General features: G+C 39.8%; 1 protein-coding gene across 1 annotated transcript in view; it reads left to right on the forward strand.

Annotated features, from left to right (window-relative positions):
- The window catches only part of e (nonribosomal peptide synthetase ebony), a 62530-nt gene extending 48203 nt beyond the window's left edge, over window positions 1-14327 (forward strand). Inside the window, exons 6-17 of the mRNA XM_028187668.2 lie at window positions 409-635; window positions 1738-2014; window positions 3238-3405; window positions 4803-4961; window positions 6436-6575; window positions 7284-7374; window positions 8278-8490; window positions 9006-9147; window positions 9751-9893; window positions 10807-10953; window positions 11524-11681; window positions 12933-14327. Of these exons, the coding sequence (XP_028043469.2) occupies window positions 409-635; window positions 1738-2014; window positions 3238-3405; window positions 4803-4961; window positions 6436-6575; window positions 7284-7374; window positions 8278-8490; window positions 9006-9147; window positions 9751-9893; window positions 10807-10953; window positions 11524-11681; window positions 12933-13073 (2006 nt within the window). The 3' untranslated portion in view covers window positions 13074-14327. The remainder of the gene's footprint in view (window positions 1-408; window positions 636-1737; window positions 2015-3237; window positions 3406-4802; window positions 4962-6435; window positions 6576-7283; window positions 7375-8277; window positions 8491-9005; window positions 9148-9750; window positions 9894-10806; window positions 10954-11523; window positions 11682-12932) is intronic.
- Window positions 14328-19406: the final 5079 nt, after the last annotated feature.

Consider the following 19406-nt stretch of genomic DNA (forward strand, 5'->3'; position numbering starts at 1 on the left):
AGAACTACTTTTCTCAAGGATCTGACGGGACACAATTATTTTCGGTAGGCAGCGGCTTGGCTCTGCCCCTTGCATTGCTGAAGTCCATGGGCGACGGTAACCACTCACCATCAGGTGGGCCGTATGCCCGTCTGCCTACAAAGGCAATAAAAAAAAAAAAAAAAAAAAATAGTTCAGAAAACCTTAATCTGGTGCGGTGGGTCGAAATTCACCCCCAACGATATTTCCATCAGAGCGTTTTTTTTTTTGCCCTTGTAGGCAGACGAGCACACGGCCCACCTGATGGTGAGTGGTTACCACCGCCCATGGACTTCAGCAATGCCAGGAGCAGAGCCAAGCCGCTGCCTACTATAAAATGTATTTTTCATAGTTTATGTATGAAAGTCTATCAAAGATCTGATGATGCAGGTGTGCGTTTATCGTACTTGGCAATCTGCAATCGTCTCTGGTGGCAGTTCCGGACGTTCCCCTACTCCGACTCCGAAGAGATCTGCGTTTGGAAGACCGCGCTCACCTTCGTGGATTCCGTCTGCGAGATATGGGGACCGCTGCTGCACGGGAGAGCCTTGCTAATACTATCCAGGGAGACCACCAGGGATCCCCAGAAACTGGTCAACGTCCTCGCTGATAATCAGGCAAGGGATTCCTCTATTATTACTGGTGGTAGGACCACTTGTGAGTCCACGTAGTAGGTACCATCACGCCGCCTATTTCTATCGTGAAGCAGTAATGCGTTTCGGTTTGAAGGGTGGGGCAGCCGTTGTAACTATACTTGAGACCTTAGAGCTTATATCTCAAGGTGGGTGGCGCATTTACGTTGTAGATGTCTACGGGCTCCAATAACCACTTAACACCAGGTGGACTGTGAGCTCGTCCACCCATCTAAACAATAAAAACAGTGGGAAGACATTGTATCGGTTTAAATTATTAAAAATACATTGCTTCATTCGTTTAGAACAATTGAACTGGGGGGCGTCCATAGTGGCTTGACTGTCATTGTTCGTGTAACTTCTTTATTGTCTTCGGGTGCAACCTAGCTTACAGCTCATCTGGTGTTAATTGGTTTCTAGAGTAGATAAGTCACGTCATTGTCAGATCTCCTCGCAGCAGATCTACGACGAATGGGCCTCTGCATCCGGGGTCACAATACGGCCCACCTCCAGTAGTTACATTCCCCGGGATTTCCTCAAATAACTTCCGGTGTACAAGGAACTTTCATAGGTCCGATGGCCTTGGATAGTGTTAAGGAAACACGCCCAGGTCACGATAACGTTCAACTAGGGAATGCATAATTCATGAGAGCGATTATGTCTTAATGGCTTTCGATTGACGCTTGTAATGTAGTCAATCAAAATTAGTATTCATTGTTCAGGTTAATCTGTGTCGCGTTGCAAAGTAATATGGTTTTTAAGTGAAAATCTTAAGTATATATAATACGCAGTTAATTAATTATTAGTGAATACTAGGAGTCTACAAGGAGAAGTATTCGAAGTAGCTCAGTGACAGAAAATGATGAGATAAATTTTATTGTAAAAAAAAGCGTGGGGTGCATGGTATCAGTAGTTATAAATATTTTATAAACAGATATGAGTAGATGGGTTATTTTGACAATATCCTGAAAAGCACCCCACGCTTTTTTTACAATAAAATCATTTTTTCTTACACTATTTTTAATACAAATTTATTTTCTATTTTTTAGTTGAATTTCAATTTTTTCAATATTTTTTTTATTAACAGATTGAAAGACTCGTGTTGGTTCCAACTCTGCTACGTTCCATCCTCATGTACCTGGCGCTGGGCCCCACCTCACGACCGCTGCGGCGTCTCAAGCTGTGGGTCTGCTCCGGGGAAACCCTCAGCAAGGAGCTGGCCTCGGAGTTCTTTAAGTACTTCGGCAACGAGGACGGATACAAGCTCGCCAACTTCTACGGGAGCACTGAAGTCATGGGCGACGTGACGTATTACGTCTTGGAAGGCAGCGACCAATTGGATTTGTACCCGACTATTCCTATTGGTGAGGACTCTTTTTTTTAATACGCTTTTATTAGCTTCAGACGTATGTATGCTAGTATGTAACGGAATATTTGAACGTGATTTTGACCGCCTTCAAAATGTCGGATTAACTCGAAATTTGATATAATTATTAATAAGGACCGATGACAATTCAATATTTAAAAAAAATTGAAAAAATTGAAATTCAATTAAAAAACGAAAAATAAATAATAGTTTAAAAACACTAACAAAATACGCTTTTATAGAAATCCAACTAAAAAATAGATTTTTTTTTTAATAAATTTGAATTAAAAATAGTGTAAGAAAAAAATATTTTATTGTAAAAAAGCGTGGGGTGCTTTTCAGGATATTATCAAAATAACCCTTCTACTCATATTTGTTCATAAAATATTTATACGCTTTTTTTTAAACTATTATTTATTTTTATAAATTGCATAGACTAGTAGAAGTGGTCATTGGCCATAAAGCTGTTGTCAAAGACCAAAGACATTATACAACGTGAATGCCGCTACCCGCTGTGAGGCTTGAGGTTTATGTCTCAAGTAATAATGCAACTTCAAATGTTTTGTGGAGGAGTATGAAATTTCCCACACTTATAGAGTTATATAGAAAAGGACTGCAGAATGTTATATTTTTTAAATTAAGCATAAAAAATAAATTAAATCTATAAAAAACAAAACATTACACACACTACCGTGTATTTTACACAACACGTATATACCTACTCTTTGTGTATTCTCAAACTTTTGTTATTGTTTAAAGTCTGTAGTCAAATTGAAAATAGATTAATATTGTTTGTCTTTATTATTATTTGTCTATAGTGTAGTCTTGGAGAAATCTGTGATTATAGGAAGTATAATAAATAGTCTTCGACAATAGAACCATAATAATGTTCAAACTTAAATTTCCATGAATTATAGTCGAATTTCGACTACCGCGGGACCACTAGTAATAAGTATTAATAATTTTTTATTTATTGTTATTTAAAATCTTATTAATTACATAATATTTTTTAAAAAAAGTTATTAAAAATACGATTTTTAAAAAACACTATATAAAAATAGATTGCCGCTGATGGCCGTGTCTACGACACAAACCATCAGTGGTTAGGACTCCAGAGTGAGAAACCTCCTCATAATGCGTGCAGTATCGAGGATTAATTATTTTTATTGTTAGCCATATCAGATTTAGAAATTAATTACAATATCGTTTCACTGATTACAGGGAGGCCCTTGGATAATTGTGCCATATACCTGTTGGATGAGGAGTTGAGTCCGACCCGTGATTCCGAGCCGGGCGAGGTTTGGGTCGCTGGAGCTAATCTAGCCGCTGGATACGTTGGAGGCGGCGGTGCGAACCGCTTCTGTGATAACCCTCACGCCACTCAACCTGGTAAGATATGATCGGTATTTTTATTACCGTAGAACAGTGGACAAGCTCGCGGCTCTAATCGGACCTCACGTGACCGATGCAAGGGAGGAGTGAGGTTCTAATGAAATACGTACTCAACAAATGTTCACAATTGACTTCCACAGTGAAGGAATAACATCGTGTAATAAAGACCAAACCCGCAAAATTATAATTTGCGTAATCACTGGTGGTAGGACTCATAGGAGTCCGCACGGGTAGGTACCACCACCCCGCCTATTTCGACAGGCGACAGGTCTCTGTAACAGCATGCGATCGTAGAATGCCCCTTCAGCTCAAGGGAAAAATTTACGAATTGATCATTAGACCTGCCGTGCTGTATGGATTTAAATGTTGGGCGACGAAAGTAAAGCATGATAGAGGAGTGCATGCGGCAGAGATACGAATGTTGAGATGAATGTGTGGAGTGACATGAATGGACAAGATAAAGAATGAGTATATCAGAGGAAGTGTGAAAGTAGCTCTGGTAATTAAAGAGCGGACGGTTAGCGTAGTATGGACATGTGAGGCGTAGAGAGGAGACGCATGTGACTAGGAGATGTATGGAAATGGTAGTGCAAGGTCAAGGGGGAAGAGGTCGACCGAAGAAGACATGGATGGAGGGTGTGATTGATGATATGAGAGAGAGAGAGAGAGGAGTGAGTGTTGAAATGACGGCTGATAGAAGAGAATGGAAGAGAAAAATTAGCTGTGCCGACCCCACCTAGGGGGATAAGGTGGAGAAAAAGAAGATATCATAAGCTCCAAACGTGACGTGTTTAAAAAAAAAACTAAAATATCAGTGTAGTAATATTCGACTGAATATTTCTGGGCTGATGGTTGTCTCGGTAGCCTAGCAACATGAGGGAGACCATGGGTCTAAGTGAATAGGTAGGGTCTTTCATCAAACGAATGTCGTTATTTTGAACACATATACACTCGAAAGCAATGAATTCGGTTCACTTCAAAAAACCTATAAATCTCGGAAACTAAGAATGCTAGCTTAATAAAATAAATTGTGTTTAGTAGACAATAAAATGCTCCTTAAATTAAGGTATTAAAACTTCTTAGTTACTGCAAGGTTATGTCATAAAAAAATCAAATTTGAAAAAGAGACACTTTCGAAGATGGAACTAGGAAATTACTGCATTTGATTTTGCTTTTGTTTTCTAATCTATCAATTATGTGGTAATATAAACCATATTGATAGTTTTCAATATTTATTATTCAACATGTAATCATGTCGCTTACAACTGAAGAATGAACCAGAAACCTCAAAAACATACCTTTTATAGGTTGAAAGTACGATTCAAAATGTTGCCAGATTTCGCGTGCTCTGTGACAAGTAACGGTATTGCCATAAAAAAAGTATTTTTTTCCAGAATTCCAACGTTTATACCGCACAGGAGATTTCGGGACTCTTGTTAAGGGCGCGGTGCTGTACGCCGGTCGCACGGACGCCCAGGTCAAGATTCGAGGACACCGCGTGGATCTGCTGGAAGTGGAAAGAGCGCTGGCCCAAGTCCCAGGAGTTGACAAGTGTATGTGCAATCGAATATAGAAGTATTCGCATGTAACTGTACTATATTGGACATTTTAAGAATTTTATTAATGACTAGCTGTATCCGTCCGCTTCGCTGGGCATTATTATTTCTCACCCCCATAAAGATTCTCAACATTAACGCCCCCGCAACTGGTGTAGGGAGTCCAACACTCATATAAATAATAAGTACATGTATTTTCTACACGAATACTAAGTTTCAAGTCAATCGGATGCATGGTTCAGTAGTTATAACGGAACATCCTTAAAACCACTGTAGATTTATATATTAGTATAGATGAGTTAATGTTATGTTTTTAAATCGATTTATCAAAATCGATATTGTATGTACGTACATAATAATAAGCATCTATATATCCCTATCGATGGAATTTTTTGAATTAGAATTTATCAATTAATTATCAATATGAGATGGAAGTTTAACTTGTTTTTTTTATTGCTTAGATGGGTGGACGGGTTCACAGCCCACCTGGCGTTAAGTGGTTACTGGAGCCCATAGATATCTACAACGTAAATGCGCCACCCACCTTGAGCTATAAGTTCTAAGGTCTCAGTATAGTTACACCGGCTGCCCTACCCTTCAAACCGAAACGCATTACTGCTTCACGGCAGAAATAAGCAGGGTGGTGGTACCTACCCGCGCGGATTCACAAGAAGTCCTACCACCAGTAAATATATAAATCTATAAGTAACTAGCGACCCGCCCTCGCTTCGCTTCGGGGACTATCATTTATTATTGATTTTATTGAATTTTCTTTTATACAAATCTGAACATAAGTAAATGATGTAATGATGAAAGTGGATTGCTTGTAGTACCACCATTAGGTTCTACCACGTGACTCTCAAAATACTTTGTCAGCACCGCCATTCCCCTATCCCCTATCTATTGCCTAGTCACTTCTGCCTGCTTCTGGCAATTCGTAGAGCTAAAAATGTACTTTACGCCCTTTCAATTGAACCTTGCTAACGTATTTTGAAATTTTTCAATATGCTTACTTACGTTGAAAGTTGGCATAAAATGTTCTTGAATAGCTTTTGTAGGTTCTCCTCCTCGCGTCGTTTTCCTCATTACTGAGGGTCGTGACTCCCCCGCTGCGTCAGTTTCTCCCGCACGATTTCTCTCCATCTGCTGCGATCCTTAGCTTCATGAAGGGCATTGTGGAAGTTGATGTTTAGAGAAGATCGTATTTGGTCCGACCATCTCGTGGGACTGCGTCCTCTGGGACGTTTGCCATCTACCTTTCCTGTCACCATCAGCTGTTCTAGATTGTGACCCTCTTTATGAGCTATATGTCCGAAGAATTCCAGCACTCTACGAAGGCATTGTAGGTCCAAATTACGTTATTTAAAAGCAATTATTGTATTGCTGTCCATGAGTGCTTACAATACGGCATCAGTAAAATTAAATGTGATGACGTACGTCCGTTGTTATATGTTGATAATGTTGTATACAGGCGTGGTCCTATGCTACGGTTTGGACAGAGGCAACCCTGAGATCCTCGGCTTCGTCACAACCAAGCCGGGCGCCCGGACCAGCGCGCAGCACATCGAGGGCAAGCTCAGAAGCTCCCTGACCCACTACATGATGCCGCAGGTTAGAACCTGGTCATCAGCAGCTTAACTGGAGCAACTATTTTTTTTTTTATTGCTTAGATGGGAGGACGATCTCACAGCTCACCTGGTGTTAAGCGGTTACTGGAGCCCATAGACATCTACAACGTAAATGCGCCACCCACCTTGAGATATAAGTTCTAAGGTCTCAGTATAGTTACAACGGCTGCTGCGCCCTTCAGACCGAAACGCATTACTGCTTCAAGGCCACCTACCCGCGCGGACTCACAAGAGGTCCTACCACCAGTAACGACTGTTCTGTTAATGACTTACATTTCAACCGAGAACATTCTGAGCTTTCCTTAACGAATAAAATAAATAAATAAATAATTAGAAGATATGATTCGAATTTAAAACGACCTCTTGAAGTTTAAATTTGTGTTTGCTGAGGGAATCCTCGGATAATGGATTTACTAAGCATATTTTTTTATTCAAAAGGCTTCCATCCGTATTCATAAAGTTGGAAAGGCTTCCGTAAAATCTTTCATATCAAACAAAAATATTTACTTATATGTGCCAAAGCTTCTAGCTATAAAATAAGGGCCGCTCCAAGGTTCTCTCTCATAAAATATTAATTAATCTATAATTATCGGATTTAATACAAAATTATTCCATTAACGAAAGCAATGAGGCAAAGAGTTTGTCGCGGTATATGAGTCTAAATCGTAAAATATCCAATTTAATCTTTCAGGTCATCGAGGTTGAAAGCATTCCTCTGCTGGTAAACGGGAAAGTGGACCGTCAGGGTCTCCTGAAGATGTACGAGAACACGAACAACAATGGTAAACAAAAAACACCTTTCTTCTTTCTTTCTGGTCGTTCACTCAATGGTGAGGACCGTGACTGTATGTCAATCTTCTCCAGTCGGTCCGGTTCTGCGCCATATGTACCGCTTCCCGTATCTGGCCTCCAGTCACCACGAGTTGAGTTGGTCCATCCATCTAGCTGGCGCTCTTCCTCTAGCACGCTTCCCCTCCATTTGTCCGAGAATGATGAGTTTCTCCAGGCTGTGCAGTGGGGATCGCATTATGTGCCCAAAGAAACTCCAGATCCTTTCCTGGCACGTAGTCAGCAGGCGCTTCGTGACCTTCAGCTCTTCGAGGATGGAGACGTTGGTTCTCATAGCTGTCCAAGGAATGCGTATCTTAAAATTTCAATTATGGAGTTAGTAGACAGCTTAGCTAGTAGAATCAGACTAGATTTACATATTTACTACAGAAACGAGACCAGCAATAGCTATTACAGGCCTAGAATACGTTTTTTTTATTACATAGATGGGTGGACGAGCTCACAGCCCACCTGGTGTTAAGTGGTTACTGGAGCCCGTAGACATCCACAACGTAAATGCGCCACCCACCTGGAGATACTGGTGGTAGGACCTCGTGTGAGTCCGCGCGGTTAGGTACCACCGCCCTGCATATTTCTGCCGTGAAGCAGTAATGCGTTTCGGTCTGAATGGTAGGGCAGCCGTTGTAACTATACTGAGATCTTAGAACTTATATCTCAAGGTCGGTGGCGCATTTACGTTGTACATGTCTATGGGCTATCTAAGCAATAAAAAAAATATATAAGTTCTAAGGTCTCAAGTATAGTTACAAGTTATGTATCAGTAATGGCTCGTCAAAGCCTCAGAAGAAAGGCTCAGGGTTCTTGTCGTGTCTTAGACTGTGTGGTTCGTTTTGTAGACGATGCTGAGGTAGCCGTCGACATTGACTGCAGCGGCGCGGGGCCCGCGGATCTGGAGGCAGCCCGGGCGCTCCTAGAGACGGTCGGCGCCGTGCTCGGCAGGGCCGCCAGAGGAACGTTGTCTCTGAGGTCCGGCTTCTATGAGCTGGGAGGGAACTCTCTGAACTCCATCTACACTATCACCAAGTTGAGGGACAGAGGTTACTATGTGGGTGAGTCGATTAGCTTTGTGTTCAACTATTTTTTTTTATTGCCCTTGTAGGCAGACGGGCACACGGCCCACCTGATGGTGAGTGGTCACCGTCGCCCATGGACTTCAGCAATGCCAGGGGCAGAGCCGAGCCGCTGCCAACCGAAATGCACCTGGGTGTCGAGAACTTTAAAGAGTGATCAGTGCGCTTACTGCGAGGTGTTTAACTTCTCGATCGCGTAAAAGTTAACTCAATTTTATATGGAGCCCCTAGCGGAAAATGTATAGCTAACAACAAAGGACTTCTCAGTCTACTAAATTAACGTCACACCTTACAGTGCTCGCAGTGTATATAGGAACATAGCCCTGAAGGATGGGACGACCGTTATGCAACTATTGAGTCTCAAGAGTGACGTCATCCACGTTATGACGTCAACGGGTTTTGGTAACTGCTTAAAACCAATCGGTTCAATAGAAAACCTTACACTTCAGTAACAAAATTTTTGTTTACAATGTTTTTTTGGGTTTTCTACGCAGAAATCAGCGACTTCCTGGGAGCTTCCACTCTGGGCGAGGTTCTGTCGAAGATGGCGACGGATCCTAATGGCGGCGCCGACTCGAAGGAGGCCACGTTTACAGCCGTGCCCATGAGGGATGAGCACAAGAAGGAAGTTATTGAGTAAGAACATTTTAAGGATCAGTTACATACCTGCCAGATATTTGTTTGAACGCTGAAGATTTTGTTCTCATAGTTTCTCATTGATTACTATTCAGGAATCAACTGAGTCTTATGCATCCATCGGAGAAAAATTCGTCCACAGTGCGTTCTTAGAAATCGTTGCTCTCAATTTTTTTCCCTACTTATTTTCTGATAGCCTAGGGCGCTATGTCAACTACGCTACGGACGGGTAGGTCACAATTGAGAGAATTTGCTAACACTAACGTCTAGGCCTAGAAAGAGCAGTGTTTTGCAGAATCTACTACCGGATCGGAAACGCGATCCGCTGAGAAGTTCCCGAAGAGAGTAAATTCACCCACAGACACAGCCCACTGAGTTTATTCCCAGATCTTCTCAGTGGGTCTCGTTTCCGATCCGGTGGTAGATTCTGCGAAGCACTGCTCTTGCTAGGGTTCGTGTTAGCAACGTCGTCAGGTTTGAGCCCCGTAAGCTCACCTACTTGTTAGTGTTACGCTGACATAGTCTCTCAAGGTTCTCAGCTTAGTAGGGAAAAAAATACCACCTTACACTAACTAATTCGGGTGAATGTCCATCCTTCTGCAGCATGGTGGTGTCCTCGTTTTACGAGAAAGCCGAGCTGGAGCAGTTCTTGAAACACGAGATCGAGACCAGGGACTACGCCGACTGCATCGACGCGTGCTGGCCGGCGCTGCTGCAGGCCGGACTGAGCGTCGTCCTCAATGACAGTAAGTAACTGGTGACCGCAATCATAGCAAAGTCATTGAGCTCGACTGACCAAATCAGCAGTGAAGTAGTAATGCGTTTCGGTTTGAAGGGCGGGGCAGCCGTTGTAACTGTACTAGATACCTTAGAATTTATATCTCAAGGTGGGTGGCGCATTTACGTTGTAGATGTCTATGGGCTCCAGTAACCACTTAAAAAAAAGTGGGCTGTGAGCTCGTCCACCCATCTAAGCAATTAAAATTAAATTTAAAAAATGTCATATCTCGCAAATCGGTCGATAGGTCGGATCATTGGTACTCGCTCGCCTCACTAGTAGCTCAGGATCGAATCGAACCCATTGACAAGCTTGACAAAGATCTATTTGTTTTATTGCTTACACGACTAAATGATCTCACAGTCCGCTTGTTTTAAGTAGTTACCGGAGCCCATAGACATGGACTACGTAAATGCCGCCTTGAGACATGAGTTCGGAGTCTCAGTTTTAATAAGCAGGGTGGTGGTTCCTACCTTTCACGACTCACAAGACGCCCTACCACCAATAAAGAACAGCTTGACTTCTATTGCAATGTTCTGTAGCAAATAAGAGATTTGCAGCGAAAAAATCTGTCTATACTTCAGTTAAAGAGATAAATGGATTTGCCTTTAAGGCAACTTCTATTAGCTCTGCTCAATATTGGGTAATTAACAATAAAACAAATGTAAACTAACATCGTTGAGAATGTTCACAGCGGTCTTCCTATTCTAATAGGATATTTTAGATATATATTTGTCTCTTTCCTACACCAACTAAATTGAAGATACGACTTCGGCACGACAGAGAAGTCTAGCTTTTTCTTAGGAAGAGAGACATAGACGAGGCGTATTAGACCTCATTTTTTATTTAATTAAGTTTTAAAATTGCATGTATTACGACAGTGAACAGCGAACCAGTAGCAGTGGCTTTAAACTTCGACGTGAGAGACGAACCTGAGATCGAGTTGTCTGGGGGACTTGCCAAGATCATGGGATTTTTGGAGTACGTGGAGGGTTCCGTGAGGGACACCATGCTACCCCACGGGAAAGGTACGTAATGAATATACTTCTGTTGCTTATGACTGAACATCACATTGTCCAGAATCTGCTTCCTCATCGTTTATTAATTGTACCATCAAAACAAATAGTTATTTATATAATTTATATATATATGCACATTAAACTCAAAGTTATGATACTCTCGTTCCCACGAATCGCTTGGAGGCTATGGGTCTGCGGAGTAACTTCGGTTCCATGGGGAGTGCTCTAAGGAATTGTTTGATATGATACATTCATCTCGTTTATACCATCGTACTGCCCGCCGCCGGAGTAGAGTTCATCCATACTAGCTGCAGCCACTGCGTTCATCCACAGTGCGTTTCCAGAGATCTTTTTGTCACGTGCCATCCGGCTATGGAATGAGCTCCCCTCCACGGTGTTTCCCGTGCGCTACGACATGTCTTTCTTGCTTGTGGAGAGTATTAAACGATAGGCAGCTGCTTGGATCTGCCCCTGCTATTGCTGACGTCGATGGGCGACGGTAATCACACATCACGTGGGCTGTATGATCGTCTCCCTACAAGGGCACAAAAAATGAGATCCCCGTGGTCACCATTCCAGGTGCTGTACTGCATTCGTTCATGATGGCGACGAGTGAGCGTCTGAGCGCACGAGACAATGTGTCGGCCATCCGCGCTCTGGAGCTAGCCACAGACCGAGTAGCGAGACAGAGACGCTTCAGAGGCGTGTTCACGACCAACACGAGTCCGCTCACGCAGGTAATTTAATCTTTTTTTTTTATTGCTTAGATGGGTGGACGAGCTGACAGCCCACCTGGTTGTTAAGTGGTTATTGGATCCCATAGACATCTACAACGTAAATGCGCCACCCACTTTGAGATATAAGATCTAAGGTCTCAAGTATAGTTACAACGGCTGCCCCACCCTTCAAACCGAAACGCATTACTGCTTCACGGCAGAAATAGGCAGTGTGGTGGTACCTACTCGCGCGGACTCTCAAGAGGTCCTACCACCAGTAAAAAATGTAGCCTTGAGAGGCTATTTCAGCTTCGCCCTAACATGTAAGTGAGCTCACGGGGCTCAAACCGGAAGTGTTGCTAACACTGGCCCTAGCAAGAGCAGTGCTACCACCTACCACCGGATCGGAAACGCGACCCACTGAGAAGATCCGGCGAGAAACTCAGTGGGCTGTGTCTGTGGGTTAATTCGCTCGTCGAGCGCTTCGTCGCAAGCGACGGGTTCGACGAAAACGGTGACCGGTGCTTGACCTAAAAGCACCGTTAATGGGTCGGATCCGTAATGACGTGTTTTGGGCGACGTCGACTGTTTACCATTCGGTCTACAGGATCGGGTATGTAATTTCCAGTGGCCACGACAAGAGGGTTCTCATGTCGTGCCGCCTTCTCAAAGTGGCGCAATGATGCCGACTGTAGATACTTACTGACTGATTAACACAGTAATGAAGTCGTCGTTGCCTAAAGGATAAGACGCCCGTTGCAGTCGGCTCAAGCGTATATGCACAATACGTACTTAACGAATGTTCATCACGATTGACTTCCACGTGAAGGAATAACATCGCGTAATAAAAATCAAAATCCGCAAAATTATAATTTGCGTTATTACTGGTGGGCGTTTTGTGAGTACGCACGGGTAGGTACCACCACCCTGCCTATTTCTGCCGTGAAGCAGTAATGCGTTTCGGTTTGAAGAGCGGGGCAACCGTTGTATTGTAAAAACTGAGTAGGTACATGTATTTGGCTTTCTCGGTGGTGCAGAAGTTAGTGGCCTTGATTGTTGCACCGAGGGTCGTGTGTTCAATTCCCATATCGGTCTATCATTCGTGTGACGAACATGTTTGTTTGCTCTTTGTCTTAGTGTTTATTATATATTTAAACACATATAAGTATGTCAATCACAGATTTATTTCAAGTTATTTATTTATTTATACCTACTTGGATTGTCGTGAGCATAAACGTCGAATTGGCAATGAATTTAGTTACTTTTTTTTAGCAACTCGGCACAGATATACTCGGATTCAAAACACTGCTAGACTACCAAATAAACCAGTATGTGGACCCCAACGGCGAAAGGATCTTCGGAAAAGCACCCGACGATATGAGGGCTATTGTGTGCTGGAAACCCTTGGACTAGGTAGCCTACAGCCGGGCGACAGCACGATACGAAAAAATCCTAAAGGCTTTCTTGTTGATTTAAAGCATTAAACAAAATATCTGTGGTAATTCGAATTGTGAATGTCTTTGAAGGTTTGAGTACCGGTGTTCAGTTTAAATATCAATAGAATTGTAACGAGTGGAAAAACAAAACGTGGCAATATCACCGAATAAATTATTTTAATGTTAAACTTGGGTACAATTTAATTTGATACTTGATTGAGCACAGCATTAAATAGCGTTGCAAAGAATTTCTTTTTTGGAAATACTTTGTCTATTTTTAGAGTCGGAAATCTGTAATTTTAAAACTTATCATTAATATATAATTTGTTTTTGTAATTTAAAATAGAAAGTTTTATCAGACTTACATTCAAATCCTTTGTATTGCCAAAAAGGTATATTTTCTCTGTGGTTCTCTGTACCAAAAGCAATGGAATCTCACCATCGAATATTATACAAAATATGTTATTTTTCGTATTATTTGTACATTCCAAAATGTAGGTAGGTATATATATTAGGTACCTACGTAGGTACATATATATGTATTTTATGAATTAATTTATGTTTAAGATAAAATATTTGGCTTTATGGTGTGATATCTTCGCCTTTTCTGTATTGGAAAATATGTAGAAGACCATTAAAAATGTCATTATACAAAACGTTATTTTTCGACTATATTATTTATGTAAAATAAGTTTGCGTAAATTAAATGTTTATTGTAGTTTTAAACTAAGGAAATTTGATTTACGTAAAAAAATAGTAATTCTTGTTCAAAAATTTTTTGCAACTCAGTGATTACGATACTAAAAGTATGAAATGGTTTAATGATTTAGACTGATTTTTCAATTAACAGATGATAAATAAAACAGACATTCAGAATTGAGAGCCAATCAATACATTAAATTATAATTTACAAAACCAAAATTTTGTCTGTTGCAAAAAAAAAACAACTCAGTAGACTACTTTTTAATTTAGTTTGGTTATAATTAACATGATGGCTAACATCGGATCATTTCGAAAAATCTGTTCTAAAGAAAGTGATCAAGTTTGACATTGAATTTTGTTTTTGTTTATTTCCACGTTAATAAAGTATTACGTTGTTAGTATTAAGCCTCGCGACAGTTGGTAAGTTTGATATAGAATAGGGATAATTAGGAATATTCTGACAGCTATATCCATAGATTATACACTTAATATATTTGAGAGCTATATCGGACGACCACGAATTGTTGTACCGTACAATGGGGTAAATAGGGACAAAATCGACCTTCAGATTGAATTTTAAAATAGTTCCAATTAAATAGTCACTGCTCAACCAAAGAAATAAGTTGAGTCTTGAACGTACCTAGGTGATAAAAACCGTTACATTATTTTAATTATTCATTTTAAAGAAATAATCGGTAAAATAATGGCCGTCCCAATTTACCCAGCGTCCGGGGTAAATTGACACGGTTAAGGGTTAAATTGGGATATTTGTAAGGGTTGTCAACTCGCAGTACTGCGATATATAGGTAGGTGCCATATAATTATTTATATGGACCGAAATGATGAACACAATCTATAATTTAAGCACAATACACAACATAGTGTAAATTAAGCTAGTTTCTATTCCGAAGCGATGTGACGTGAATGATAATCAACAATACAATGATCAAAAAAAGTATGTGCATGTTATATTTTATAAAATTATTATTTAATTTCCTTAAAAATCACAACTCTGAAACAAAATCATAAAATAGAATAAAAAATAGAAAACAAAAGGACTGGAAATGCAATAATACAATTTTATTTAATCAACATTTTCAAAATAATCTTTGAGCAAGAGTAAGATATCAGGTGAATAAGATAAAAAAACAGCTTTATCTGATTACTGCCAATAATAACAAAAATAAAAGAAATTCTTTCTAAGCGAAATAACTAAACTCAATTAATTCACTCACTCATAATTGGATATCTCGGATTTTTAATTAATGCTACATTTAAAATCTGAGGCCTGTTTTTATTTGTGTGTGTTCATTGTGAATGTTAACAAAATCATGATTCGATGCGTGAATAGATTCTGAAATAGCAAAAGTTTTGATTCGTTTGAGTTCTTTTAACTTTTATTTTTTTTTATTGCTATAAAGAACATACGACCGGGCAGATATTACAAGGTAAATGTCGCGAAAAAAAAGTAATTATATATATACTTTTCTTTTACCTATAATACTTACATAAACTAACTGATAAACACATTAACCTTCTTTACATCACGCAATTAAGTGATAGTATAGGCTAAAAAATCTATATCTTATGATATAGATATGATCAGTGACAACCCTAACAAGCCATCCCTATTTTGTCTTTTGGCGTTCCAATTTTGTGTTTTCTCGTCCCTAATTTTTCCAGTCTCGTTCCAAATTACCCTACATACGTCCCAATTTTCCCCAAAAAGAAAGGAAAAAATATACATTTTTTATTTTGTCGAAATATTGTATTTAAAATAAGAATATTGCAACTTACCGTTTGTTGTGGTATTTCCAGGTGTATTAAAAACTTATATAAACTGTGATCTTATTGAAAAAACAACGATAATATCACTTTTTTTAAAAGTTCTTTAAGCTGTTTTAAAACGCACTTTTCAACCACTATTTTAAATTTAATTTGACGAATTTTTGGGACCAACTTAACTCATGTTTAGTACTTCCATAATTAACTTGGTTTTTCTTCTATACATTGATAAATATTACCTTAAAGAAAATTAGGTAGATTCCGTGCTACAAGTACTTTGAGAATCTTCCGCAGGTTTGTCCCAATTTACCCCAGGATCCCAATTTACCCCATGTCATGGTAGCTATTTTGTAATGTTGTTTTTGCTTTGGACACGGTAAAAATACAGACCGGGAAGCGAAGCAGTGTGAAACTGTGATTAATGATCTTATTGTAATTAGTTACTAAATATATTTAAAGTAGACTGTCGAAACTATTTTGTCTCTCTAAATAAAATTATATTTTTTGAAGGCAAATCAGGCGACTTTGACTGTAATGTTTTTGAAACTATCTAGGAGTTTTTATCAATCGTACTCGCCCTGTCTCATCTAGGAATAAGATGATATTAGTGATTTTGATAGATTTGCGACTTGTTTAGCTAGTGCTGTATTTAACGCATTGGTTTAAAAATATTTTTGTCACAATTTTATTTAATTGTACATTGTATCTAGATAGAGAACGGTATGCCAGAGTATGGTTACTAAAAATACGTCATAATACTTGTAAGTTTCAAATGAAATATTCGCCTAGTTATGTGATTAAATCGTAAATGTAATGCGAATAAATGTTATGAAAATTACAATTTTGAGTTTTATTTCTGCGCTCAAGGAAAATTGAAACAACAGTTAAATTTTTCAAACTAGTGACCCGCCCTCGCTTCGCTTCGGAAACATCAAATTTTATTATTGATAGCTGAGTCCCGCGATCACTCGCGGCTGTTGTCGTACCGCGGGTGACGCCGCGGAGCGAAACTAGTCCAATAAAGTAGCCTAAGTTACTCCTTATCAGATACCTATCAGTGAAAGTCTTGTCAAAACTGGTCCAGCCGGATTAGCCGGAGCAAACAGACAGACAGTGCTTGTGGTACCTAAAAGCACAGTTAGTGGATCGGGAGGATCCGAAATGACGTGTTTAGGGTGACTTCAACTGCTTACCATTCGCAGGATCCATGATCCGGTCCGCAGGATCCATGTTCCTCATGAACCACCAAGAGTTGTATCATGTCGCGCCACTTTTTCGAAGAAACCATGTTTGAATTATTTTGATGTGTAAATATCAAAGCTATGTAGCTTAACTGTAAGACCTATATTTGGTATTTCGAAAACGGAAGTTACTAAGCGCTGCTTATATATATTATGTTTATATATTTATTTTCCACTAGGTGTTAGTTGTGGCTTTGCTGGTGTTCAAGCAAAAATGTCAGTGTATATACCTAGTCAGGTCATAAGTATTGTCACACAGTAAAACTTTTCTTTTAGAATGCTGGCCACAAAAAAGTTTATTGAATTCGAATTTCCAATTGTTCATGAAAATAAAAATGTATACTTTTTAGAATTTTACTCATTTTTAAATATGGAGTGGACGCTTAAAGAAGACCGTGTTCCAGTTAGTGCGTTGCATCGTTGCGGTTACGCGCCAATTCAAATTTTTAACATACTGAAAATTTTGAATATAACCAAAAGATTCGTTTATCGTACCATCAAACGATACAATGAAGACTCTAGTGTAGATGACAGGTCAAGAAGTGCTCGCCCTCGGTCTGTTAGGACTCCGGCAGGGATAAAAGCTGTGAAGGCGCGAATTCAAAGAAATCCCAAACGTAAGCAGAAACTGTTGGCCCTTCAGATGGGGTTAAGCAGAACCACGGTGAAAAGGGTGTTAAATGAAGACTTAGGGCTTCGGGCATATCGAAGAAAAACAGGACATCGTTTGAATGCTCGTCTAATGGACCTGAGACTGAAGAGATGCCGCGCTTTGTTGAAGCGGTACGCGGGAAAAAAATATCGGGAAATAATTTTTTCGGATGAAAAATTTTTTACCGTAGAAGAGAGCTACAACAACCAAAATGATAAGGTGTACGCACACAGTAGTGAAGAAGCGAGCAACCGCATTCCGCGTGTCCAACGAGGTCATTTTCCATTCTCGCTCATGGTATGGTTGGGAGTTTCTTATTGGGGCTTAACAGAGGTACATTTTTGTAAGAAAGGTGTAAAAACGAATGCAGTTGTGTATCAAAATACAGTCCTGACGAACCTTGTGGAACCTGTTTCTCATACCATGTTCAATAACAGGCACTGGGTATTCCAACAAGATTCGGCGCCAGCTCATAGAGCGAAGAGCACACAAGACTGGCTGGCGGCGCGTGAAATCGACTTCATCCGGCACGAAGACTGGCCCTCCTCCAGTCCAGATTTGAATCCGTTAGATTACAAGATATGGCAACACTTGGAGGAAAAGGCGTGCTCAAAGCCTCATCCCAATTTTGAGTCACTCAATACATCCTTGATTAAGGCAGCCGCCGATATTGACATGGACCTCGTTCGTGCTGCGATAGACGACTGGCCGCGCAGATTGAAGGCCTGTATTCAAAATAACGGCGATGATTTTGAATAAACTTTAGTGTCATAAGAATCTATGTTTTGTTAAGTTCATTTTGGTATATGAATGGTTACATAATGAATAAACTTGTTTCAATTATTTTACATTAAACATGTGACAGAATTTATGACCTGACTAGGTATTAAGTGTATTGTGGCGGTAGCCATCATACAACACAAGATATTTGACAAATGCCTTAATCTCGCTAACGATATTTTCAAGATAAGCTTGTATAATAATATGTACAAGTTCCGAACAACATTCGGACCGTCGGTCTACCGAGCAATATCACCCGCTCGGTGGAAGATCTTCCTTTCGTTGCAAGCAGTATTGTGTGACGGCTGTCACTACTTCGTGTCCATATACCACATTAAGTATCGGCAGTGGCAGTGTGTCCTCTTATCATGCTGCAGAGGATTTTGGCATTTTGGCCGCCTGGCTGACGTGAACCTTGGGAGTGCTATCGCTGGCCTACGATGTTAGCCAGAAGTCCTTTCCATAAAATCTTTTCAATTTCATTAATGTGAATTATCATAGCAGTTACGGTTAATTGAGGCCCGTGTTTTTGTTACTTGAAAATAAAATACACGTTATTAATATTATTGTATAATACATTTTAATTTTCAACTACAATTTACAGAGACATTGACTAGTTGCGACTATATATATATAGGCAAGCGTTTATTTTAAGCTTATATTTATCTACTAAAGTCTACAGTAATATATAAGTCGGTGCTAGGACGAATATTTGAATTATTTAAATGTTTATTTTCTGAACAGCTAGGATAATAACGTTTTTGTGCTTAAATATTTTGCATTAGTTAAAATAAAAAGTAATAATTTACATAAGAAAAGTATCAAGGCGAATTTCGTCACAGAAAGAGATAACCATACCAAATTTTATATATAGGGACACACATATTCATAATTCGACGCTTGAAAGGCAAACGTGACTAAGCGACAATGCGTGAACTTTACAGTAGACTGATTTAAAGTTGAAATACCTGAAAAAAAATCTATTTTAACGAATCTAGCTGTAGGATTGAAATGCTTTTAATAGACGCATCGAATATGGTTATTGCCTATCATTTATGTATAAAGCAGTTATTGTCGCTTAGTCACGTTTGCCTTTCAAGCGTCGATATGTAGGTATACATATGTGATCTTTTTACAAGATTAATAACTA

The sequence above is a fragment of the Bombyx mandarina genome, chromosome 26 (genome assembly GCF_030267445.1).
Source record: "Bombyx mandarina strain Sakado chromosome 26, ASM3026744v2".
NCBI classification, from domain to species: domain Eukaryota; kingdom Metazoa; phylum Arthropoda; class Insecta; order Lepidoptera; family Bombycidae; genus Bombyx; species Bombyx mandarina.